This window comes from Manis javanica, chromosome 16 (assembly GCF_040802235.1).
Source record: "Manis javanica isolate MJ-LG chromosome 16, MJ_LKY, whole genome shotgun sequence".
NCBI classification, from domain to species: Eukaryota; Metazoa; Chordata; class Mammalia; order Pholidota; family Manidae; genus Manis; species Manis javanica.
This window is the reverse complement of record NC_133171.1, coordinates 59,486,427-59,511,490: the sequence shown is the minus strand read 5'-3', so window position 1 is coordinate 59,511,490 and position 25,064 is coordinate 59,486,427. Positions and strand designations below refer to the sequence as shown.

Sequence of the window (25,064 nt, the reverse complement as noted above, 5' to 3'; positions counted from 1 at the left end):
GCTGCAGAATCTCACTTTCACCTGCACTCTGCATTTGCCCGCACATGCTTGCCGTTCCTCAGTGGTGGCAGAGCCAAGCTACACTGCTTACTGGCTGTGAGTCTTCAGGCAAGTTACCTAACCTTGCTGAGCCTCAGTTTCTTCACCTGTAAAATGAAAATAATAAGAGTAAGTACCTCCTAGAATTGTGAGAATTGAAATAACCCTGTCACACACTTTGTTCATAGTAAATGTATGATAAAGGAAACAATCGTTGTTATGAGCCCAGAGTGTGTGTATAAGTGAAACACATCTGAGTAAACACAATTTAAAAACTGAAATACTTAAATGAGAATCCAACTCTCTCTTCCAAAAGAGGATTTTGGAATAATTCTCTTGCCCAGTGAAAAGCATCACACTAACCTCAACAATCAACCACGAAGCCAACTCCAGCCACTTCACGCAACCAGCCTCCCACTGTGGGCCAAGACTGCCCTGTGGGGTCCCACCGGGACAGCCTCACTGGGACAATATACTGCATTATAATTAGTCCCTTACAGTTACTTGGAGTTTTCAGTCTCTAATGCATGTTATCATTATTTTAGTTAAACTTTGTAACAACCCTATGAGGTAGATAGGACATCTGCCTTCATCCCATTTTACAGATGAGAGAATGAAGGTCCCTGAGAATAATGACCATCTTAAATTGACACGGCAGAGAAGGTGATGTGGACACCCAGAGGGGAACTTGGCCTTATAACTTCTAGACATGGGCTATTAGTATTCCAGCACCCTCCCTCCTGGGAGAAGAGAAATGATTCCTGCTGCCCCAGCCAGCATTCCCACCAATTAACAACTAATAAATGTGTGAACACCAGCACAACCACAGCAACCCCACCCCTGCCAGTAATCTGGAGACTTTATTATAACACAGATTATTGGTTATTGATTGGTTATTGGTTATATCACAGATTATTAATCCCCTCCCCCCCATTTATTTTTGTTTGTTTGTTTTAGCAGCTACTGACCTGAAGGCAAAGATGCCTCTGACAGGGCTGGCCACAGCCACCCAGGACCCTCCATTACGCCAAGTACTGGCCTGCAGGGTCACCTCTCTGTGCAAGCCTTGACTGGCTTCCCTTTTGGGGCCTCAGTTTCTCCACCTGTACAGTGGCCCCAGCAGTGCCTACCCTGTAGCATTGCTGTGGGGATTAGCTGGAAGGGTGTGTGTGTGTGAACACATCCTGTCCAGAGTCTGGCACACAGTAAGTACTCAAGAGAAGTTAGATAGGTTTTTGTTAATTGCATACTGTCCTTGAACACTTACTAGACAGATGAGAAAAATTCAGCTTGAGTCACTGATTCTGTCACTTGTTAGCTATGCAACCTTGTGTTAAATCGCTTAATCTCTCTGAGCCTCAGTTTCTTCTTCTCATAATGCCTTCCTCACAGACAGAAATGAGGTTTAAAGGATGGGATGTACAGAGCATTTTATGAGCTGAGAAGGGCTCTGTGGGGTTTGAGAGGAAATGGCAGCGAGGCTCTGGGAAGGCCGCAGCAGGAGCACAGATGAGGCTCAGGTGCACAGCCCAGTGGCTCGGGAATGAGGGGGCGGGGGAGGGAAAGACGAGGAGGCTCAGAGAGCAGCTCCACTGAGTTAGTGTTTGCTGACTGCCAACCTGGGTCCAGGCACCGTCCGAGGTGCTGGTAGTGCAGCCAGCGACCCAGGGTCCTGCCCACAGGTGCTTACACTCTGGAGAGTGTGGGGAACAACAGCGGGAAGTGCTGGCATGGAATTTAAAAGTGCAATAGGAGTAATCTGGAGACAGGAAGAGGGACAGGGAAGCGAGGCCCTAAGCCTGTGAGAATGAACTTGGGCTTGTGAAGGAGACATGCTGAAATCAGAACTGCCTTCTGCAGGACAGGGGGAAACCAGGCCGAGGTGGGAAAGAATGAGGGGAGGAGGTTGAGGTGATAGAGAAGCGACTGTGATGGGTGGTAACATGCCCCAAGAAGGAGTGTTTGGCCCAGAATAGAACATTACGGCAGACACTGGGACAGGAGAATTTTCTGTAAGGACACCTCACTTTCAGGCAGGTAGCTCCCAGCCCTCCGGTTCTGATGTTTATCCGTCTTCTACTTCCTCCACACAATCTACCCGATTCCAGGACCTGGATAACACCAGGCTGTGTGGAGGGTACATACCCCTGGGCCACATTCAGTGAAGTACACACACGGCACAAGGCCGGACATGAGGACAGCCGCCAGGAGCGCACGCCTCCAGAAACCCCATCACCCCACCGCTCCTGCACACTTTCACCTGCGCCATCTTAGAACGATTCTCCCCCACCTCACTCCAATTCCTGTACAAGGATGTTGAGCTCCAGAGAAAACCAAAGGGAGGGCAGAGGGACCAGAGTGTGACCAAAAGAACAGACCGTGTCATCACTTGGGAACAGAAACATCAGGTGCAGCCACAGATAGTATTGTTGGCTCCTGAAGTTTTCCTCACCCTTTCCCTTCTCCCTTTATTGACGTCTGCTAATTATTTAGCAAATGTTCAGATTTGGTTCTCTGGGGCACAATGTGCCACGTGATTTTCGTGTAAGGGAGAAGATCGGCATACCCTCCACTTCCAAGAAGTGTGAATTTCTGAGGAAGAAAATATAGACATACACCAAATGACTTTCTCTGTGAATCAAAGGGTGTTCGTTCCTCACTTGGTGCTGGTACTCATGTCCTGGCCCTCATCCTTTCCCCCTGCCACAGGTGCCATCTCCATTAGTCCTGCTGCCTTCCTGCCCTTTTCTGATTCCAGGACAGTTCTGCGCTAGCACTCCCACCTGCAGGTAACACCAGGAGGCTCCACCCTCAAACACCTGGGCTTTGATCTTTTGCAAAGGATGGCAGAGCCCCTGGAGGACCCTACAGGGACATGGGGGTGGCTAGGAAATGGGGACTGACAAAACTCACTTCAGTTTGCACTAGAAACAAAGATGCGACAAAGGAACAGATTCAGCAACTGTGTGTGTTGTATTGGAAATGGGCCTGAGCAGTGAAACGTGGAGATGATGCTAGAAAACACACTGATAAAATCTTGATTTAGCTCACATGACAAGTGGAGGGAGCAGGATTCCCTTCTCTAACCTCCAGTTTAGGGTTTTCCTCCTCTGTCATTTTCCTAACCCCACTGTGACCCAGGGTTTTGAGGATTGGGGAAGCCAGCTGGAATGTTCCAGGAAGAGCCAGGAGGATAGAGAACTCCAGGAGGAAACTGATTATTAATACCTGGGTGTAGATGAATATTGCTCCAGCTGCCTCCTGGATACCCATTAATATTCCCCCAGCCAGAACTTGGGTATTGATTATTGATACCCCAGATTTCCCCAGGGTGTGACATGGGCCTTGTTCCCCATCCCATGCCAGGACCTCCACCTCCCCAGGACATGCCAGGATTCAGGGTCTCCCAGGGGTGACCAGGCAGAAGCGGCCGTCGAATCCTGCTGACGAGAGACCAGGGTGGATGGTGGGCAAGGATTAGCCTCTGGGCTCTCAGCACCTTAGAACGGGGTGGCCGTCTAGACTCAGAGTCCTGATCAGGGAGTAAAGCCTCAGGTGAGGGGCCTGCGGAGTATGCAAAGTGTCCTGCAGGCCAAGGACCACTGCCCAGAGGGAGGGTGACACCACCAGAAAGGAAAGACGGCTCTTCAGGCAGCCCTTCTTCCATGTGGTCCTCAACTGCAGCGGGCATCACCTGCCAAGGATCCTCAGAGGGCCAGGAATCCACAGAGGGCAGCCCCCCAGATGGGGGCCACCTCTGAACCCCAGAACCTCCTGCAGGTTGGGAGCCGTCTGATGGAGAAACACTGGGCTTCAGAGGAACCCTTACTAAGTTGTTAGACCCAGTGTCTGGTTCTAGCTGAGGATGTTTAGAGTTGGAGTGACCAGCCGGGGAAGGTTGTCCAAGCAGAGGCAAGCTGGTCCCCAGGCCGTGAGGAACTTTCTCCTCCACTGCACTGATGCTCCAAGCGAGGAGGCCTGAGGGAAGGGAGGAGGAGGCAGCCAGTGAACTGGATGCTTGGTCCCAATGCCCTCCCTGCCTTGATTCCCTGATCCCCTTTGCTTCAAGCCCCCTCACTTCCTCTGTGCCATTCCCCACTTCCTCTACTTCCCTCAGGAGCCCATGTGTGCATCCTTCTGCCTTTACCCCTTCCCTTAATTCCAGTTTCCAGGGACCCCCAGTTCCCTCCTGCACAAGGATTGGTTGGGCACAGCCTCCATACCTGAGAGGTGAAAACAGACCAGGAGCAGCCCCAGGGGAGTCCCATTCCCCACCATGTGGCCCTGCATCTTGCTCAGCTCTGGCAGCTCCCTCAGTCCCTGAATGGCCAGCCCTTTATCCTGTTAGTGGGGCGGGGGACAGCAGAGACAGGCGGGGCCAGTGGTTGTGCAGACAATAAATCTCCATAGTCCATCCTCATTCCTAATTCCATCTGTGGTAACAGGTGCCACTTGAATGTCACAGGGAAGCTGGGTGTTCCCACCCCGGCCCTTACCTCAAGCTCCCCACCCCTTACTGACGCAGGTGTCCTGGCTCACAGCTCATCACTGATTGCCAGTCTTGCCCTTCCCTGGCTCCTACACCAAGCAGGACCTTCATTCACCCTTGGGGTCCTAATCTCTTCACTGTCTTCTCAGCAATGGAAACACGTGATTCTCTTCACTTACTGTCTGGAATCCAGATCATTCTCTTCTAGCACCACTTTCTCATGCATTCCCATAGCTCCTTCACCTTGATCACACCCGGAAGGAAGTTCTGGGGTGCAGATGTGGCTGGGGTGCAGAGGGGCTACTCCTCGATGAAACCCTGTAACTAGGGAAATGGACATGGTTTCCATCCTTAAGAGATGACGGTGTATTAATTTCCTACTGCTGCTGCAATAAATAACCACAAACTTAAGGACTTACAAAAACATAAGTTTATTATCTTACAATTTTGAAGATCAAAAGTCTGACACGGACCTCACCGGGTTAAAGTCAAGGTGTGGGTCAGCAGGGCTGCATTCCTTTCTGGAGGCTCCAGGGGAGAATCTATTTCCTTGGTTTTCCAGCCTCTAAAGGCCCTTTGCATTCCTTGGCTCATCGGCCCCTTCCTCCATGTTCAAAGCTAGAAAAAACAGGATCTTCTCACATTGCATCACTCTGATCTCCTCTTCTTCCCTCTTTCCCATTTAAAGGCTTTTACGATTACATATTGGGCCACCCAAATAGTCCAGGATAACCTCTCTACTTTCAGGTCAGCTGACAAACAACCTTAACCCCATCTGTAATCTTAATTTTCCTTTGCTAGTAATCTAATATATTCATAGGTTTCAGGGATTAGGATGTGGGCACCTTTGGTGGTGGGTGGGAGGGCACCATTCAGCCTACCGCAGATGGTCAAATGTGTCCACAGATTATGAATGTACTGATAAAGAGTAGATGTTTCCAACTAACAGTAAAGGAAAAGATTTAAATGCTGTTGTCAAATGGCCATAACTGATCATTGTTGAAGCTGGGTGGTGGAAGTATAGGGGATTCATTAGCTATTTTGTCTACTCTTTTAAGTTTGAAATTTTTACAATTAAAAGTTTTAAAATGCCTTCATTTTCACTGTTGCTTCCAGGAGGCACCCAGGCGAGGCTTCCCGGTTGCATGAAGTCTAAATATTAGCTGTTAGATTTTTACCATGCCAGCCTCATCCCCAGCCCCTGCTGGCTAGCTCTTGGAAGAGGGAGGACTCCTCTCCAGAAATAGCCAATGGTTTGGAGGCACTGACCTTTTTTGGTGATGTCAAAGTTTTTGACCTGGACCACATCAGAGACTAGAGGACCCCCTACATCCAAGGTTGTACCCCTCCTTCAGCTGCAGTCCACAGAGCCTCTGAGGACCTGGATGCCTGTCACTGGCTGCAATCCAGGGCCAGATACCAGGCCAAGGATGACTCAACAGTAATGACAGAAACAGGACTGTCGTGGAGTCCTCCTGTGTCTTCAGTCACCCCTGAAGTTTGGCTCAGCTGCCCCAGATCATTTCTCATCAATCTGACACATTTCTGCTGGTATAGGACTTGGAATTTCAACAAAAGCTGTAAATTTGGGACTGGCTAACCTCATCCCAGTAGGAGGGAATGGGTTAGATCCCAGAGCAGGGGTGAATGCCTTTGCAGCCAAGCAGAGGTTGTGAGAGGTAGCCTGTGCTTTGGGGTGAGGACCTTCCTGTAGAGACGAGCACAGCCCACCCTCTTCCTTGGGATAAGAGAACTCCCCTGGCCTCAGCCCTGCCTGTCTCCATGGGCTTCACCACTCTCTGCTTTCTCTCTCCTCCCGAGAGGCCCCCTTCCCCTTCATTATTAAGGCTCTATCCTCTCACCTCCCACAGCTCTCACTCTAGAACCACAGTGGAGGCACCAAGGTGGAGAGGACACTTCTGGCTCTGTTCTGCCACGGGCTGTGACATTTTTAAGTAGGCCAGTGAGTCACCATGCTTGGCTGCCTCACTGTCATGCTCCCATCCCCTGTTTTTTACTCTCTGCCCCCAACTCCCAGAACAACGCCCGCCTGGGCTCCTACTCAGCCACCAGGAATCTGGCCTGAATTGTTGTGTTCCAGCTTCCCAAGGTTCCAGTGTCCCAGGAACCCAGGAAATGAACACTCAGGACTCCTAGAGGATGCAAACTAATGGTAGAGAAGGAGCCTGGGTGGGGAAGGGGAGGAAATAATTAAGGCTCTATACAAGGTGAGTGGGGAATGGAGAGAGAATGGATTTTCTAGAACAATGAGAGAGGAAAGAAATGGGAGGAAGCATCCCTGAGACCAGGCAATGTCTGCTTTCAGTTCAACAAATATTTATTGTTTTCCTCCTTTGTGGGAGGAGCTGTAAGGTAGAAGAGAAATACTGGTTCAAATTATGAGTGAAAATGGGGACCTCTAGAGGCATAGGAGCACACCACCAGATCCTAAGAGGAGACCCAAGACTCCAAGAAGGTAAAGTCTGCACCTGGTTCACACAGTTTATTGGGCCATCTGTTCGGGATCCAGAGAAAGCACCCAGTCTCCACAGATGCCCTGGTGTCTCCCTCACACAGGGAAGTGTCTGAGCATTAAGGGAAGTGGCAGCCGGGAAGGGGGACTGAGAAGGAGACCCTGAGAGGTAAGGAGGAGTGTTGGGAACTCACAGAGGGTGTGGTGGTCTCTGTGATGGAGGGTGGGAGTGGAGCTGGGAGTGTGAGAACCCAGTGGTATATCACGGTGGTGGACCAGATGCAAAGTCAGTGAAAAGCAGTTGTTTTCAGACAACAGTTTGGACTGTAGTTTATTTGGCAAAGAGGGAGAGGAGAGGATGACTTGTCTAGGAATCAGAGTTACTCTGGGCTGTTTCAGGGTTTTCCCAGTCAAGAATCTGAGTGGGTGGGGTTAGGTGATGAACTGTTCCATCTCAAAGAAATGGCAAAAGAAATTTCAGGGAGTGGTTATCTGGAAATGAGTGGTAGCATGGGAATCAAAGCAGTAGAGAGAATGAGGGAAGAAAGAAAAAAGAGGTGATGAGGGGAAGTCTGCCCTATTGCAGCCATAGAAGTAGAGCAGCCTTCTTGGGAGGGAGGAGGGAAGGAAAATGACCTTACCCCATGCCTGGCCCTGGAACATCTCCCGTGCACGTACTTGTGTGTGTGTGTGTGTGTGTGTGTGTATTCCCACATAGATGTGTATACAAAAGCTGACTTATGGACTGTTGAGTTACTCTCCCTGGGGTAGGAAAGCTTCAGGGTCAGCTAGCTGGGGCCCCAGAGGCTTGACTTGGGTCAGGATGTCTCGGATGGAGCGGCAGGGGAACTTTCCACAGGGTTTGGCACCAGCTGAAGGATCGGGTTGGGGTGAACCATCAGGACCTCCACTCAATGTCAAGGAGGAGACAGAAATACAAGGGTGGCCGGAAGAGCTGGACTTGCTGCTACAGGGTTGAAGGATGATTGTGCCACTCGACTGGGAGCTGGAGCTGCCACTGAAGGGGCCAGTGCCTGGGAGCGAGCAGGGCCCCTTAGAACCTGAGGAGCCAACTCCACAGGGCTGGACCCCTCCAGAGCCCACTGGCTGAAACGCAATGGCAGGGGAAGCCCCCAACTGGTAGATGTCAGAACTAGAAGAGCTGTAGCTGGGGATGATGGGATTGCTGGAGAAGTACTTGCCCTCGGAGATGGGGGGCCCAGCTGCAAAGGAGGGGACCCCTGGAAAGCCTCTGACAGGGTTATCTTTGGTGAAGTAGCCCACAGGGTAGATTTTGCCTTTACTGTGGGCCAGGCCAGGGGCCAGGTAACTGTTAGAGGAGCCACCTACTACCTCATAGCTGCCATAGGATGTGTCTACAGAGGTGATGGGGGAGCAGGGCTTGCCTGGAAGACTCCCATCACTACAGGGGACATGTCCAGGGCCACCAGAGCCATGCTGCTCAACCACTACCACCACTGGCCTTTGACCCTTGGCCACAGAGTGGGAGCTGGAGATGTAGGGACCAGAGTTGGAGATGACAGGCCCCCCACTGCAGGGAGAGTCAGGGACGTCTGGACCACAGGGGCGTAAGTTAGAGCTGACCCTTTGACCTCCACTACTGGACACCCAGGAGGTTTGGGAGACAGAAGAGCTTGAGCCTCCTCCAGACTGGGAAGAGCTTATTACAAAGGGGGAAGAACCATCATTCATTGGTAGAGCCGAGCCAGAGCCTGACTGGGAACTGCTGCTGCCGGACTGCAAGTAGCTGGATGCATCTTGTAGACTAGAGCCAGATCCAGAGGAGTAGCTCATCTGGGAATACCCCCATCCTGGCTTAAGTTTCAAAGATCTGGAAGAACCACCCTGGGCAACATTGGATCCACTGGAGATGCCACTGGATACACCAGAGCTGCCACTGGATCCACTGGAGTCACTGGAGCCACTGGAGCCACTGGAGCCACTGGATCTGCTGGAGCCAGTGGAGATGCTGGAACTGCTGGAGCTACTGTGGCTGCTGAAACTCCTGGAGCCACTCTTCCCAATGAGACAGGGGTCATTAGGGGAGGTGACATGCATGGGGTCCTTACAGGGGTCTGAGAAGGTCCCAATGCTCTTAGCCAAGGTCCCTAGGAAGGAAAGAATGGTTGGTAAGGGCCAGAACAGCATGGCTTCCCCCCTCACCTCGAAGCCCCTTGTCAGTCATCTGCCGCTCTGACTTCTACTGCAAGGAGCCCAGGGAGAGTTTGGCATGGAAAGGGGAGGGAGAACTGACTGCTGTCTCTCAAGGAAAACAAGAGAGCAGAATAAAGGCAGTTTCATTGTTCTGGGAGGGGGGCAAGGAGGAAGCCAAACATCCTCCAGAAAAAAAGAAAATGAGACTCTGAAGTAGGAAAGAAAGAAGATGAGAAGGAATGAGGAAGGGGCAGGAGTAAATAAGTAAAAAAGGAGAGAGAGAGTGGGGGAGACTGAGACTCTAAGAGGTGGGAGCATAAATGCCCGCTGAGACTAGGACCAGATTGGGGGAGCAGACAAAAGACAAAGCAGTCGAGGACAGAAACAGTGGAGAAGGAGCAAGAGAGATTCCAGAGAGAAGAGGGAGCTGGCAGCAGAGGAACTGAGTGAGGGATAGGTAATTGAAGATGCAGATTCAGTCACCAGCCTCCTCCTGAGAGTCCAGGCTTGGGCAAAGGATGGCTATTCTGTTCCCATCTCAATGCTGCCCCTACCAGAAAAGCTAGGTGGGGGCCAGGATGCGGGGACACCCACTGTTGCTTCAGAACCTGCTGGTACAGTGCAACAGGACACAGCACCTGGAGCCACCCCTGCACTCCTGGCCCAGCCCAAGGCCACCAGAGGAAACCCTGCAAGCTCATGACCATTATCAGTTTCCCTCTCTCCCACCCAGCATCATGTGCACACCTGCCTCCCACAGGCCCTCACTGGCTGCTCCTGCCTTTACTTCCCCCGAGGATGTGGAGCCATTTCTTTCCTTAACCTGTCCTTTGCTCCTAACCCTAGGATCCCTGTCCTTCCTGCGCTCCCCATGTCCACCCACAAGGTCCCAAGTACACCACCGGACAGAGCCTTATACTAGCAAGTTACTAAACCTCTCCGAGCTTCACACATTTAGAGAGGCCAAATCTGTCCACCAACAACCAGTTCTCCACAATTTGTGGTGTCTCCCCTTGCCCCTCAAAAATAAATTATCTGGACTAACGATTGCCAGAGGGAAAGAGACTGGGGCAGGGAGGGAGGGAGAAGGGGAATAAGGGCCATCACAATCTGCATACATAATGTATGGGGGGGCACAGGGAAGGCAGTAGAGCACAAAGACAAGTAGTGACTCTATAGCATCTTACTATGCTGATGGACAGTGACTGTAATGGGGTATGGGTGGGGACTTGGTGAAGGGGGGAGTCTAGTAACCACAGTGTTGCTCATGTAATTGTATATTAATGATACCAAAATAAAAAATTAGTAAATAAATAAATCTTCTGTGTACCCTTCCACACTGAGCCCCAACTCTGCCCGCAGCCCCCTCACTTAGCTGCAAAATCATCAGTCATTCTTGCTCTCCTCTGCTCCCCGCCCATGGGGCCATAGGCAAGGACACTGTAAATACCCCATGGTCTACAGCACAGCCTGGGGTTTGGATCCCAGCTTTTGCTTTGTAATTTGTGATCTTAAGCCAGTATTTCCTAACCTTTCCTGGCCCCAGTGTCCTCACTGGTAGAGTGGGAATAACAGATCCTCTCTCCTACAGTTCTTCTAATGATCAAAAGTGCTAATGTACTTACAATGCTAGAATAGTGTCTGGGCCATAAAAAGGGCTCTATCAATGGTAGCAATTATTATTACTATTAAATATCCCATCTCCAACTTCTACTGTTCCAGTAATACTGACAGCAACAGTAACAACGAGTATCCACATAACCCTCCAGGATTCCCAAGGTGCTTGTCACATGCATTATTTAATTTGAGATGCACAGAGACTAGAGCCAGGTCTTATCACTAACCTCATTAGAGAGTTTCAGAAACTGAGGCTCAGAAAGTTTAAACAACTGGCTGGAGTGACAAGACAGGAACAGCCCCCAGGCACAAGCATCGGATTCCAGAGCCCCTGCCCTTCCCCCCTCCAGGTCCTGTCCTGGACTCTCCCTGGACAAGAGCGTCCCTCCCCTACACAGGATCCCTCCAGCCTTTCCTGACTTGGCATCTGCATGCCTCCCCTCCCTCCTCTCCCCACCTCCCCTGCTCCCACGGCCCCCAGACTCCTACCTGGCAGGAGGAGACCAGCCAGCAGCAATACCACCGTCAACACTTGCCCTCCCACACACCCCATCCCAGGTGCCCTCGAGGAGCCCATCTTGGACTGTGCAGCCTTCTGACTGACAACAGCTTGTGGACACCCAGGGCCTTTATGCCAGGGCTGGACATTCTCTGGGCAGTAGTCACTGTGGGGAAGGGAGGGGAGGCGGAGGGGTAGGTGCCCCAGGGAAGTTGGTGTGGCCGGGAGGAGCTGAAGTAATCAGTCTGGGCATCTGCCTACTCAGCAGCAGGGGTGGCTGCAGTGTGGGGTACCCATGGCCACAGGGCCCTATCAATTCTTGCCACCTGACTGGCTTGCCCATGGCTCCTCATTGCCTAACCTGGAGACAGGCGCTCTGCCCTGATGTCTGCCCACTGTGGGGCAGTCACTCTCACCACGGGACCCATTCACCTGGCTTCTTCACTCTTCTGACTTCCCCAATGTCAGCCTGACTCCCATCTTCCCTCCATGCATAGATGTGGGTTTGTCAGCTTTCCCTTCCGCACCCAGGTACCTGCTCCAGCCCCCCAAGCCCAGCAGTGTCCCCATCCACAGCCCCTGGATCTTTCTCTTTTCTTGGGATCCATCACTCAGCCTCCACTTTTATCTGCCAGATACAAGGTCTACACGCCTCTTCTGGTATCCCTGTTGTCACTGCCCACGTATCATGCCTGCCACACACCTATTATGTGTTCTGCCTATGAGTGAGCTGTGTCCCTCTGAGAGACTAGGAATCTGTACTCCAAAACTCCCTGACCTCGTCTTTCTGGGGGGCCCCAGGGACACCGGGAGTGGTGCTGGATGCCAGGGCCCAGCCTGGGGAGGGGCCTGGGCTGGGGACCCCTGTCATAGCTGGGTCTCAGTTACTCACAGGCTGCTCACAGCCCCTCCCCAACGGCTGGTGACCCTGACTCCAGTGAGTGAGCACGAGGCTCACAGGACTAATTGGGAAGGTGGTGGCCCTGCATCCCATTAGCTGGCTCCCTGGCCTGGATGAGTGAGCAGGAAGCAGCCAGCTAGTGTCTGGCGGGGTGAGGAAGGGCTGGGAAGACACCAGGGTCCCTGAGCATGCAAGGCAGGACTGGAAGACCAGAGCCCTGGGCTCACTAAGAGGGGGTGGTTCCTCCTCCATCTCACTCCCTTTTCTTCTGCTTTGGTCCTGGCCCCACTCCAACCAATTAATTGCTCACTAGTATTGCCAGGAGTATCAGTATCAGGGGAGTGGCCTGGGAGACAGGCCAAGGTGTCTCTCCTCCTCCCCCAGCCCACTCCTCTCATCCAGACTCATTTGCAGATTTCCCCAGTCTCTCACAAAGGTCCCCAGCCCTAAGCCCTTGGCTATCTGTCCCATTCTGTCTCCTGCCCAGTGCTGTCCGTTGAACTTTCCTCCATGATGGAAATGTCCTGTATCTGTGCTGTCCAATATGGTAGCCACTACCAACATGTGGCTACTAAGCATTTGAAATGGGTCTAGTATAACCAAAGGAGAAACTGAACTTTTAATTTTAATTAATTTTAATGTAAATAGCCACCTACCACTCATGGCTATAATCTAGTTAGCCCTTGACTTTCTGCCAGCACTCAAGACAGGAAAAGGAAGGAAAAGGGGCTGCTATAGTGAGAGGAGGTGATAGGGTCGATGCAGTGGGAAAAACAAAAACACTGCCTTCAAAGCAGGTGACCTGGCTTCACACCCCAGCTAACCTCCCACCTTTGGGCAACTCCCAAACCTCTCTGAACTTCAGTGTCCTCTCTATAAAACAGGAATATTTTGCATCATGCCTACTCTGCAGGTTTTTGTGAAAATCAAATGTGCCATTATCAGAAAAATTAAATGGACCGGGGACACAGGCCTCCTGACATAGGCACCCAGAAGACAGAGCCCCTCAGTGTCCTGCCTGTGTCCTCCACCGGAGCAGAGTAAATAGGATGGGCTGGCCCCACAGCCCCAGGCTCTGTCTCTGGAGTCTCCAGCCCAGCTGACCTAGACAGTCTCCTCGGCCACCTGCCCTACAAAGCCGAGCACACAGGGCTGCTATTTAACAAGATGTTGCTCCTCCTGAACATCAGTTGCTCTGGTGGCACTCCCGGTCACATCTGTTCCCTCCCTAGACTCTCAGGCCCCGCTGGCTGTGGCTCCAGGAGGAAAAGGGGAAGGAGGGAGGGGGTGCTTGGAGCAGGGAGGGGAGTAGCCCGAAGAAGAGAGGTGCAAGGAGCCTTGTGAGTGCAGAAAAGGGGAGGGACAGCAGGGCCTGTGGGTATTCTTTTCCAGCTCTAACAGAGGTGGCAATGTTTGTCTAGTTTTCTTGCTCTCATTCCTCCTGGATGTCATCAGACCTTGGCCAAGACAGCCAAGGCTGGAGGAGGCACAGTCTCTCTAGGCTTCTCTCCAGATCTCCACCCACCCACACAACCTGGTGTGGGGCCACATTCCTCCTCCTGACTGCTGTCCCGTCTTCTCTGACCCTCTTTCCACCCATCTCCCCACCTGTGTCTGCCCGGCCCTCACGTTGACCTCCCATCTCCACTATCTCTGTTACTGAAATCCTATTTGCTCAGCTATATTTTACTCTGCTGTGTCCTTGTCCTCAACCCTAACCCTTCTCTCAGCTCAGGCAGTGAAAATATGAAGCTAATGAGGCTGAGGAGGACAGGGAAGGGCCATTGACTGAGTGCCCACCCAGGCAGGACACCTGGGATGCTCACTAATAAAATGATGCTCAAGTGGCACAAGTGAGTCTGCTGCCTCCCCAGCAACAGTCGACCCCTAACCCTCCAGTGAGTGCCTGCCCAGTGGATGGACAGTGTGAGAGAGTGTGGGTGGCCCCCACGAGAGAAAACCAAGCTTAAAATATGCCTTCCACAAGCAAGAGATCAAGTCTCCCTGCCACATAGGTATGAAGGAGGCAGGTTGTGGCCACTGCAGGCCACCCTGGGCCACTCTGTGCTCCTGTGTTCTGCACTGGGCAGCACTGGTTTGGTGTGCAGGGTCCTGCACCATGCTTTGGAAGTTGTAATAAGGAAAAAGATGAACTGTCTGTGCCCTTGAGGAGCTGCAGTCCAGCTGGAAACATGCAGCACAGACAGAGAGCTAGCATGGAGAAAGGGGGCAGGCACTTGGCTTTGAAGAGGAGGCAGGACCTTCCCTGTCTTTGAGGAATGAGGAGGAGAGCAGGGAGCAGGCAGCTCAGACTCAGGGCCCTGATGATGCTGAAGGTATATTTAGAACAAGTTGCTGGCTTGAGTTGGCGTGGGAAACGTATATATATATATGTACTTATATATATATGTGTGTGTGTGTGTGTGTGTGTGTGTGTGTGTGTGTGTGTGTGTGTGTGTGTGTGTGTATACAGAGAACAGTGGGGAGGAGGAACAGAAAGACTGCTCGAACCAGCATTGGAGGTGATCTGTAACACCTGGCTTAGGGAGGAATGGGTACGTGTGGGAGGGCATGGTCACAGAGGCAGCTTGTGGAGAACAGCATTTCCTGATGGCCGGAGATCATCCCAGATACTCCACACGTGTCCTAGTGCTTCATCCCTACAGCAGCCCTACAGGGAAGTGTTTTTTCTCCCCTATTTCACAGATAAGGAGATTGAGTTTAAATTACTTGCCCAGACCAGCTGGTAATAAGCAAGAGTTTAGAAAGGATGCAAGCTCAAGCCTGTTGAACTCCAAAGAGTCCGCGTCATCCCATTACTCTATGAAACTAACACCATGCCATAAATTAATGGCAGTGGTCCACAGACAAAGGCAGAGGTTCCTTAAACTCTGTGGGAAGGTATTCAAAATCTCCTGTGAGTCATCACACTGCCCTCCCTGGCTCTACCTTTTTTTCCCCTCTGCATTTCATCCATGGGCCTAAAGCCAGGACAGAAGTTCTGGAACAAGAGTTCCATACAGGGGTCCTTGGTAGACATAGGGCTTTGGCTTGAGAGAGGGAAAAAGAGAGGGAAAAGCACAGGAAGAGAAAAAGGCTGGAAGAAGAGTTTATTTTGTGGTGAGAAGAGGTGGAGGAGGCCCATGGAGCCACTCTGGCCTCCGCACCTCCTCCGCACTGCCCTCTTCCCCATCACACCCCTCTACTTGTGCAGACTCCTCTCTCTAGCAGTCTCTGCTCCCTCCCTCACATGGGAAGCTGATGCTCCTGCCACGTTTGTCCCCTGAGTTCTCTCTCCTGTAGTGGGGATGGGTCACCCACATTCTCCACCTGGTCCCACAGTGACGAAGAACACAAAAGTAGGGGACTCATTTGTATGAGGAAGTTCCTACCTGGTCTGTGCCTGGTGGACCCTCTGTGACCCCTGTGTGCTCAAGTGACTGGCTAGACTTCTCTCCGTTTTGGTCTTTCTCTGCCTGCCTCTGCAGTCTCTTCCCTGTGGCAGACAATCAAGGACAGAATTCCATTCCATCTGGCCAGACTCCTTTGCCCTCCTCTCAGTAGATTCTGTGGCACATTATCTGTGCATTACCTATGTGACCTCGAAATGCCAAAAATCATTGGCCCTGGACTGAGGGTTCTCTGACAGTGGGCAAAGCACATGTCTGTTCACTGAAATCCAAGCACTTCTCCATGGTGGACACTTGTGATTTTTTTGGAACAAAAGAATGAATGAATGTGTCCAGACCACCCTTTCCTCCCTCCCTTACTCTGGAACATGTCTTCCTCCTCTCTGGTTTCATGCCCTCCACCCCTCCCAACCACATGTTCTAGGTGCACAGCCACTAGGAGCTGGGTGGGCCAAGGCTGGCCTCCCGGAGCACTCAGTCTACCTGGGCAGGGGCAGCAGGTGCATGAACTTGGCTCTGACACACATCCTCTCAACCAAGCTCTCTCCTGAGCCTGTTTGTCCCACCCTCATTCCTCATGGGTGACTGTCTCCCCTGAGCCTGTTGCCTCCCCAATGGGTGATCTCTGTTCTCTGAGGGATGGAGCACACTTGCATCAACAACAGCGGAGCTCACATGGCCGTGATGAGGAAGTCCAGGATTTCCTCCTGGACAAGCATTAATCTGATGGGGCAGGACAGTGCTGTGCACTTTAAAAATCCCCTAGGGGATTCTTTTGGGGAATCCCACCCCAGCAGAACATGTTGTCCTAAGCTAAGATCCACTGTTCTGGGGAGTGGTCTACACCCTATCAACATATACTCAATAGTGTGGTCTATACTTAGCTCTTGCTTTCCCTCCTCCACTGGCTCCGTGGTCCATTACTCTCTCCTCTAGGCCTAACCTCCTGGATCTTGGCCTGGTCAGCCTCCACTGTTGCCCTTCTCATGCTCTTAGCAGCCCCACTGGCTACCTCCAAGGGCCCTGGGAACCGCAACTGGGCCATGGGAGGGAGGACTGGGGTCAGAGCCGGGCACCTCTAGCAGCAGAGAGTCAACTGAGTGATGGTCATGCTCCGTGGGCCCAAGACTTCATCGCTCCATTTAAGTCTCATCTGATGTGGCTCCAGCCCTCTTGCCTTGTGAGGAGATGAATACAGAGGCTGTGATTAGCTCCCAGATTAACAGTAATATTGTTCCTCTTCTCTGTTCTGTAGAGTGAGTGCTGGGGAAACCAGCACTATGTCTGCTCCTATGCTCACCCATTAAATAGTCATTCTTTCCACTCTAGCTATTAATGCATTTTATTGTTATTGGTCATTTACAATTAAAGACTCAGCTCCCTCCCTGATCCAGAGGATGGAGTAGGAGAGGAGGAAGGGAAGGGCCAGGGTACAGTCTGAACGTGCTTTCGGGAGAGGCTGGAAGGATTTGTACCAGGAGCAACTTCTAGGCCAGGTGTGGCCCTCAGAACTTCTGGGAGTACATTGGCGCGGACCGACTTCCCTCCTTCTTCTGGCTTGTGTGACACCCTCTGGCTGGGAGCTCCTCACCGGCCAGGAGCTTCTCCTATTCCCCAGTGTGTCTCTAGCACTTGATGCATCACCCTCACATGGAGGTGAACAAGAAACACGGAATCCTACTGGGGAAGCTGGCATCCCGTGTCCAGTTCTGTGCTGTTGGACTACAGGACTAGAACCAGAGTGGCACTGAGCCCTGGACCTGGGTAACGATCATCTTAGCACAAAACACCTACACATGTGGGATTTATCTTGATTCCCTCAACAACGCTGGGGATAGAAACTATGATCTGTCCTCTCGAGCTGCAGACGCAAGTTCAGGAAGTTAAGATGATGCCTATTACCAGCAGCTGAGGACTTCACCTGGCATCCTGAAGCTGTATCCTACACACTGCACCCAGCTGGTTTTTCCTCTTCTCCCTGGGGATTCCCATGACTGGCTTACTCCCTCATTTCATTCGGTTCTTGGCACCCGCCCTCTCCTCAGAGGCCTTCCCTGGCTTTTCTATTTAAAATTGTACCCCCACCCTCCCTCCACCCCCATGGACCACCACTCTCTTTCCATCCTCTGCCTTATTTCCCTTCACAGTATTTATCACAACATGACATCCTATTACATATATCCTATATTCATATGTTTATTGTTCACTTCCCCCACAAGAAGTTAAGCCCCATGGGTGCACGGCTCTCCTCTCTTGATTTAGGGCTGTATCCACAGCTCTAGAGCCCTGCTTGGCTCATGGAGTAAACAAAAAATGAGAGAAATAAGTGAGAGATGAGCCCAATAAATGAAGAGAAATAATAAGTAATGAATGTATGGACCACTTGGCCAAGCAGCCTGTGCCTGCATTTTCCTGAAGGTTCTGGATCCTGCCTCACCTCACCTCAAGTGCCTGACTCACCTTAGAGGGGTCCCTCTGGCAACTAAGATGGCACAATGGGGCCTGATGGAGGCCTGGGGCGTGGATGTTAGAGGAAAAGAACAAAGGGCTCTGGAGGCAAACACCTTAGAGGCGTCTCTAGACTGCCCTCTAGGTGTCAGAGTGCAGAATAATCAACCACACACAAGAAATACAGGCTCACAATTGTGTGGGAATTTAGATATTACTAATGAAACCCCCTAAAGTCACGCCCCAAGGCCACACAGAGAATGGACGGCAGAGTGGGGACGAGGACTTGGGTCACAGCCTGATACTCTCATTGCCATGCTCTGTCTGCTGCCCTCAGACAAACTGAGATCAACCTAAGGTGACATAGTGTGAGACACTGGGAGGAAAAAACCCGAGGAGGTGGATTTGGCTGAATTCAACAAGTTTTTTTGAGCCAGTTCTAAGCACCTGGTGAGCACCTAATTAAAGATAAGAGGGAGAAAATGTAGAGTAAGAGAGCTTAAGTTTATACCAAGCAAGTCTACGGTCAAATGAGTTTGAAACATGACATTAGCAGAGAAGTTAGGACTTCCCTCTTCGGCTCCTGCCTCTGGGTGTGCCCCTCTCTAATTCAACTTGGATCACATTTTATCGCCATGATTTACATGTTTGTTTCCTCAGTAGACACAGAGCGCCTTGAGGGAAGGGAGGACTGAAACTGCTTCCTGGGACTGTCACCATCATCTAGCACCCCGAACAGTAGATGCTCAATAAATGATTGTCATAAGGGCAGATGGAGAAACAAATGAGTGGTTTGGAGCTTCCCTGCCTAGAGAGCTTCAAAGAAGAGTAGACAACCATCTCTTCTATTAAGTTCAAACACATTATTTTCCTGCCCAAAGGCTGAGGGCTGTGCCCAATGCTTTCTCAAGGTAACGCAGCTTCCATAATTAGATTGTACCACAATACTAGTTCTAGGTGCTTTTCTTTCATTGACCAAGCTTTTGCTGAGTACCTGCCATGTCCAAGATACTGAGCTATTGTTCTCTAAATCTGTGATCCTATTCTATCATTTAATTATCTGACTCCATGTTGACAGGAGATGCAGCAGTGTTCCCACCGCATTCACTGCTAGGTGAGCTCAGCCAAGGCAGATGAGGAAGGATCAGCATTGTCTAATCTGAACAGAGCAGCTGGCACAATGGGTTGCCCTGCATTGATCCTCCATACCATCCAGTCCCACTCAATCTCTTCCCCAGCTCATAAACTCACTCATGTTTGAGCGCCAACACCTGCTGTATATTAATAGGTATTAAAATCTCCAATAACCTCATGACTCCCCCTTCTCTCTCCCACTCACCCGCCTGTTATGTCAAACTGGGAAGAACTGGTTGGAGCCCAGCAGTTCTGCATCATCTTGACTTTGGCACTTGTGTTATGTCTGCACCGGTGAGTTACCTCTTCAGCAGAAGTTTCCTCATCTGTGAAATGGGGCTAATAATTTTCTCTGTTGAACACTTCCTGGGAGAGAAGTAAGGCATACTCTCATACTTTACAAGGAAGGGGAGGAATACGTGGAAAGCAGCATATGTTGTGGAAATTAAATAAGATAATACAATATAGAGAACCCTAGACCTTGCTTGACCCACATCAGCGACTCGGTTCTTTTCCCTCATTTTCTCTCTCCTTTCAGAATTTTCTCTTTTCATTCCCAAGGAACTCCATTTCACTGATTGGATGGTTGCTGCAGGTCCCCTTAAGGGGTCCAGACTTCCTTCTTCCCTTCTACCCCATACCTGCCTGCCACAGGTACAACCAGACATGTGTGTGTGCTGCCTGGCACAGTTCTGTCAGAGGAGACTTTCAGATATGAGCTCCTGAGCCTGGCATCTACACCTTCCCTGATTTCCCCGAATCTACCTGTTCAACAGTATCACCCTCTTCTCCAGGTTATAAACTCTTCACTCTAACCATCTCAGACTACTTCCTGTTGCCCAAACATTCATTAATGAATACAACCACTCATAAAATACATATGTAATGGTTAACTTGACTGGGCTAAGGGATGCCCAGAGAGCTGGTGAAACATTATTTCTGGGTGTGTCTGTGAGGATGTTTCTGGAAGAGATTAGCCTTTGAAGGGGTGAACTGTGTAAAGATGATCACCCTCACCAGTGCAAGTGGGCACCATCCAATCTGAGAGGGCTGATTAGAACAAAAGGTGGAGAAAGGGTAATTTGCTCTCTGAGCTGGGATATCCATCTCCTACTCCTGGGCATCGGCGCTACTAGTTCCTAGTCATTTGGATTCAAACCAGGACTTAATTCATCAGCTCCCTGACTCTTGGGCTTTAGGACTCAGATTGGGATTTACACCATCAGTTCCCCTGGTTCTCAGGCCTTTGGACTCAGACTGAATTATTGCTCTGACTCCTGAGTGTTCAGCTTGCAGACAGCAAATCGTGGGTATTCTCAGCCTCCAAAATCTCAAAAGCCAATTCCTATAATAATCCATATATTTTCTATTGGTTCTGTTTCTCTGGAAATCTCTAATACAAGTTGTTAAGTGTCTATGAAGGCCCAGGCACTGTATTCCGAGTCTAGGTTATACAGATGAATAAAGAGATGGGAAATGTAGTTTGAAGTGATTGTCAAAGGACAGACATGAATTTAAATCCAGGTCTACCCTTTGCCCACTACATATGGCCTAGCCTGTCACTGTACCTCTCCAGGCCAGTTTTTCCTTTCTCTTAAATGGAGATGATAGGGTTATTATGCAAATTAAGTGGGATCTTAATCTGTAGGGCATTTGGCAAGCGTGCCCACACAGCACATGCGCAGTAGAAATACCTGCGAGGGTCGGGAGGGAGAAGTGGGAAGCGACAGTGAGAAGCGGGACCTGGGAGGAATCCAGGCAGTCTCCTATAGGTCATCTTGGGCTCCGCGGCCTGGAGGGTTAATACCCGCATATTTGTCAGTCATCCAAAAAGTGGGCGAGCTGGGGAGTGAGGTTGTAGGGAAGAAACATTTCCACGTGCTTCCAGCGCTCCTATGCCTCAGCAGTCCAAGTACAAGTGGGGCTGCTGGGAATGAGCGCACACTCGGCGGCAGAGGGCATCAAAATGGGGAAGGGATCCGAGACGACTCGTGCAGAACCGCCTCCGCCCCCTAGAGCTTCGGGCCTAGTTGGGGAGGCGCGCAGCATTGGTGTGGGTGAGAGTGGGGAGAGGCGTCGCTGAAGGCACAAAGCTCTGGTGGGAAGATAAGGCCGACTCAGGCTGCGGGCACGGCGCACTCAGAGGTAAATGCCAACGCCTGCCGAGTGCACGGGCGAAAGGCGGATCCGGGAGGAAGCGGGCCTCGAGCAGCTTCCGCGCCTGCGCCGTCGCGGGAGCCCCGCCCGGTCCCCTACGCACTCCCTGAGCGTCCCCGCGCCGCGCAGCCTGCGGCCTTCTTGCGAGCTTCCGGCCGCCTCCCGAGGGCCTCCGCTGGCCAGTCTAGCTCCTCGTGACTCTCTTCTGAGGTCACAGCGATTACGGCCAAGGCTATTAGTACCCTGCTGCTTACACATATAGTTATTTAGTTACATGCATCCTTGTGACGCTGCTTAACTTTGCATGTAAATCCTGTCTTCCCGGGCCTAATTTTAAACTTCCTGAGAGTGGGAATTGTATATTTTTATTCTTTATATTCTCCTATAGCACCCGGCACTGGGGACGTATTAAGGGTATAAGAAAGTGACTGAGTCGTGAACATAGCCCACTTTGAGGCCCAAATCACTAGACTCACCCTTATGACTCTTACGTAGTCTGTCTAGCTGATTTCTAAACTCTACACTTAGGAGGGTTTTTTTTAATTTTTCAAACCAGTCACATACAGGTTTTGACGGGAGTTACCACATAAACACATTTGCCTCCTAAGGGGTGAATGTTAAGGTAACACACCCTCAATTTTTTAGCCCCTCTTCAACCACACCTTGGTCAGCCACTTGATTGACTTAGGCCATTGGGCTCTCGGCTCCTGCCCTTCAAACTTCCCTGCTTAAAATATTGCCTTAAAGAATTTTGAAAAACTGTGTACCCCTTACACATTTTTAAGTCAACAGTTAACATCTTTTTTTAACAGTTAACATTTTTAATCATGTTTCAATACTACAAAGGGTATGCTTTCCAGGGAATTGTTAATACTTACAATATTAAAAGTCACATCACTCTTTTAAATGTATAGATGGAATATAATACCATAACATTTTCATATACATTAACACCCTTTTAATAAATGATATATCTTTGTAACAAAGATATGTAAGTTGAAATTTATTTCCTGTGGCCATAAAGCTCCAAGTGTTGAAAACAGTTATTCTGCAATGAATTTATAATTACAATTATTACAAGACACAGTTATCTAAACTTCAAATATTGACAATGATTAAACAGAAAAGTACTTTGATTTTGAACATGTATATCTTAATGAGCTGGAAAGGGCTTGTTTTTTTTCCCATTGACTTTTGTTTGGCAGCTCCAGGAAGAGCACTCTGGGTGTGTGAGAAAGCTGGGCCTTTGTCCAGTGGGAGAAGAGTGGCTTGTTGATGGAGGCAGGTGGAAAAAGAGAACACAATCCTCAGGCACATTCGTTTTAGGAAGGGACACATATACTTCTGGAAATTGATCCCCTTAAAACTTGGTCCTGCCCACATGCCCCTAGGAAAGTTTTCATGCCCCAGCAGTATTCAAACCATAAGCTATTAAAGAGAGACGTAACTTGGTTTCTCATTCTCCAAAACAGGAGTCCCAGAACGGGAGAAATGTGGGTCTGAATTTCTTTGTAGCTCTGATAGTTACTTTTCCAACACCCTTCCTGCTGAGCTCCACAACCTTATTGGATATGGGCACAAAAGAAACTCAAATACTTCCAGATCTTTGTAGGTTAGTAGCTCTGAAGAGGACATCTGAATATTCAAATCCTACACTGGCAAAGAAGCTGCCTAGATTCAAAATTAAGAAAACACGGTTTTTACTTATCAATTTCATGAAAGCACCATCATTGTCCCCTGTTGGCCACCAGGTGGCAGCAGACAGCACAGTGCTACCAGCCCTGCCCCAGGAGCCCCAGGGGTGAGGAAGAGGAGGTGGGAGGCAGATACCGGGCTTGTGGTAGAGGTGTACACTTGAGCTGTCGGAGAAAAAAGGAGGGGCAATGCGGGGGCTAAATACAGATCTCAGGAGGGACAGAAAACAGTGAGAATGACACCTTCAGGATTCCACAATAAAATTGAAGGAATGAGGAAGGGATGTAAGGAGCTAGGCTCAATTGGGGAGAACTTAAGGGGAATTGGAAGGGTAGACAGGCTTGAGTGCACCCTGCCAGGAGGCCCAGAAAGCCAGAATCCTGTTATCTATACTCTTCCCGGAGTGGGTCAAGGTCTGGCTCCTCCTGAGATCTGTGGTCCACCTCAGGGGCAGGTGGCCAGGGATTTTCTGGAGGTTGGGGTCCTGCTAGCCAGGGGTCATCAGGCTGGGGAGGTTGAGGGAGATCAGTTCTGGGGGGCTCAGGAGGCCAGACTCCAGATTCAGGCAGGTCTCTCCAGGGACGATTGAGGCCTGAAAGTGGAGGGTCCTCAAAGAGAGAGGGTACCCCTGGCCAGGGGTTACCAGGGATTGGGGGGCCCTGAGGCAATGCTGAGGAGCCCTCCTCCTCTCCAGCTTCCATGGGTGGGAGAGACGGGTGGTCTCCGCTGCCTGAGATGCCTGTAGGGGAGGAAAGACAAAAGTAAAAGGTGGTGACGGCCAGATATCCACACCCCCACAGCTGCAAACCCAGGGGGTACAGCCTCTCTGGGATGGACCACAGCTGATCCCACAAACCTCAGAAGTAATTCTCAGAGCTCTCCACACATTTACAAAATAGCAAGTGATCTTAAAACGACATGAAAATGCTATCCTTAACCATTAACTTAACTGACAGGACCCCCCCATATAAGCTCCATCCAGCCCTGGTTGGGATATCCCACTGGCATGGCCCCCTTGATGGCCTACAACCCCAAAGCGGTATATACCCTGAGCTAAACATTTATTCTGAGCTAAAATGTACCTTCCTCCATCACCTGCAACCCCTTCACTTCTGATCACCCCAAATCTGTGGATTTCCAGAAGCTCCTCCCATCCCTATGCCCCCAATTCACTTCCCCTTTTCCTCATTTGACCAATCCATCACCCCAAATTGGTCTCCTAGGCCTCTAGTCCCAGCATACCTTCCGCATACAGGCAAAGGACCAGGATCCCCAGCAGCTTCCAGTTGAGCATCATGGCTGTCTTGGCCTCTAAACCCAAGGGTGGGCTGATTCTGGGTGCCTAGGAACCCCAAGAGGCTTTATAGGGGAGGAGGGAAAGGAGGAAGCCAATCTCTGGGGAGAGGCCAGCCCAGTGACACCAGGAACCCCATCAGAACCTAACTGGTCAAACCAGTTTGGAAGGCAATGGCTGATGTGTAACCTCTGACAGCAGCGTCCCTCATTTTAGCCCCTCAGCTCAGGACCCGGCCACCTTGGCTCTATCGATGACCTAGACCTTGGTTACCCGTCCCTTGTTTTCACATCCTCCTCCACACACACTCTGCAGCAATCAGTACCCACCTGTCATCTCTATAACCACAGGGACTTCCACCTTCCATCCCTCGAAGCCTTTGGAAGCCAAGGAATGGGACCAAACCACGCGTGGGGAAGCAGTGTAATTACAGGGCCAGAAAGCAGGACGCCTAGCAGGGAGGGACAGAGCGGCTCCCTTTGAACAACTGGGAGGCAGCTAATTTGGTCTTAGCTAGTTGCTGGAGCCTCCCCCTACCCCTTTGAAGACTTGGCCTTGGGACTCAATTCTTTCTTTGGAGTTTGGGCCCCCTCAGGACCCAGGCATGCTGTGCTCCATCCAGCATGTACCTTCTTCAGGCACACAGGGACCCTCCCCAGCAGTGACATCCTTGGAATTTCATCCAGGAGCCATCTGGGATAACTTCAGGCGAAGAAGGAAATGTGAGGACATC

General features: G+C 50.7%; 3 protein-coding genes across 4 annotated transcripts; all 3 read right to left on the bottom strand.

Annotated features, from left to right (window-relative positions):
• Positions 1-2,993: 2,993 nt before the first annotated feature.
• On the bottom strand, positions 2,994-4,413 carry C16H6orf15 (chromosome 16 C6orf15 homolog). Its single transcript, XM_017640243.3, has 2 exons — positions 4,263-4,413; positions 2,994-4,017 (listed from the first exon to the last, which is right to left on the bottom strand). Exons 1-2 carry the CDS (start codon positions 4,327-4,329, stop codon positions 3,161-3,163), a joined length of 924 nt encoding a protein of 307 aa, XP_017495732.2. The 5' UTR covers positions 4,330-4,413; the 3' UTR covers positions 2,994-3,160.
• A 2,603-nt stretch (positions 4,414-7,016) lies between these two features.
• Positions 7,017-11,482, bottom strand: CDSN (corneodesmosin). The gene is made up of 2 exons (XM_037026610.2): positions 11,283-11,482; positions 7,017-9,130 (listed from the first exon to the last, which is right to left on the bottom strand). The coding sequence occupies exons 1-2, from the start codon at positions 11,368-11,370 to the stop codon at positions 7,755-7,757; spliced, it is 1,464 nt and encodes a 487-aa protein (XP_036882505.1). The 5' UTR covers positions 11,371-11,482; the 3' UTR covers positions 7,017-7,754.
• Positions 11,483-22,142: 10,660 nt separating this feature from the next.
• Positions 22,143-24,678, bottom strand: PSORS1C2 (psoriasis susceptibility 1 candidate 2). Of its 2 annotated transcripts, XM_073224447.1 has the most exons (3): positions 24,661-24,678; positions 24,280-24,379; positions 22,143-23,776 (listed from the first exon to the last, which is right to left on the bottom strand). In XM_073224447.1, exons 2-3 carry the CDS (start codon positions 24,332-24,334, stop codon positions 23,421-23,423), a joined length of 411 nt encoding a protein of 136 aa, XP_073080548.1. In that variant the 5' UTR covers positions 24,335-24,379; positions 24,661-24,678; the 3' UTR covers positions 22,143-23,420. The 2 variants fall into 2 exon arrangements, with proteins under 2 accessions (XP_073080548.1, XP_036882788.1); XM_037026893.2 differs by lacking the exon at positions 24,661-24,678 and having other exon boundaries at positions 24,280-24,598.
• Between the last annotated feature and the right edge of the window lie 386 nt (positions 24,679-25,064).

Bases quoted from the DNA above. Each gene is read 5' to 3' on its own strand.
- C16H6orf15 (XM_017640243.3), bottom strand. From the start codon at position 4,329: ATGCAGGGCCACATGGTGGGGAATGGGACTCCCCTGGGGCTGCTCCTG. The intron at 4,018-4,262 runs GTATGGAGGCTG...CCCTTCCCTCAG, and splicing joins GGTCTGTTTTCACCTCTCAG to GCCTCCTCGCTTGGAGCATC.
- CDSN (XM_037026610.2), bottom strand. From the start codon at position 11,370: ATGGGCTCCTCGAGGGCACCTGGGATGGGGTGTGTGGGAGGGCAAGTG. The intron at 9,131-11,282 runs GTAGGAGTCTGG...TTTCCTTCCTAG, and splicing joins GGCTGGTCTCCTCCTGCCAG to GGACCTTGGCTAAGAGCATT.
- PSORS1C2 (XM_073224447.1), bottom strand. From the start codon at position 24,334: ATGATGCTCAACTGGAAGCTGCTGGGGATCCTGGTCCTTTGCCTGTAT. The intron at 23,777-24,279 runs GTATGCTGGGAC...CCTCCCCTACAG, and splicing joins CCTTTGCCTGTATGCGGAAG to GCATCTCAGGCAGCGGAGAC.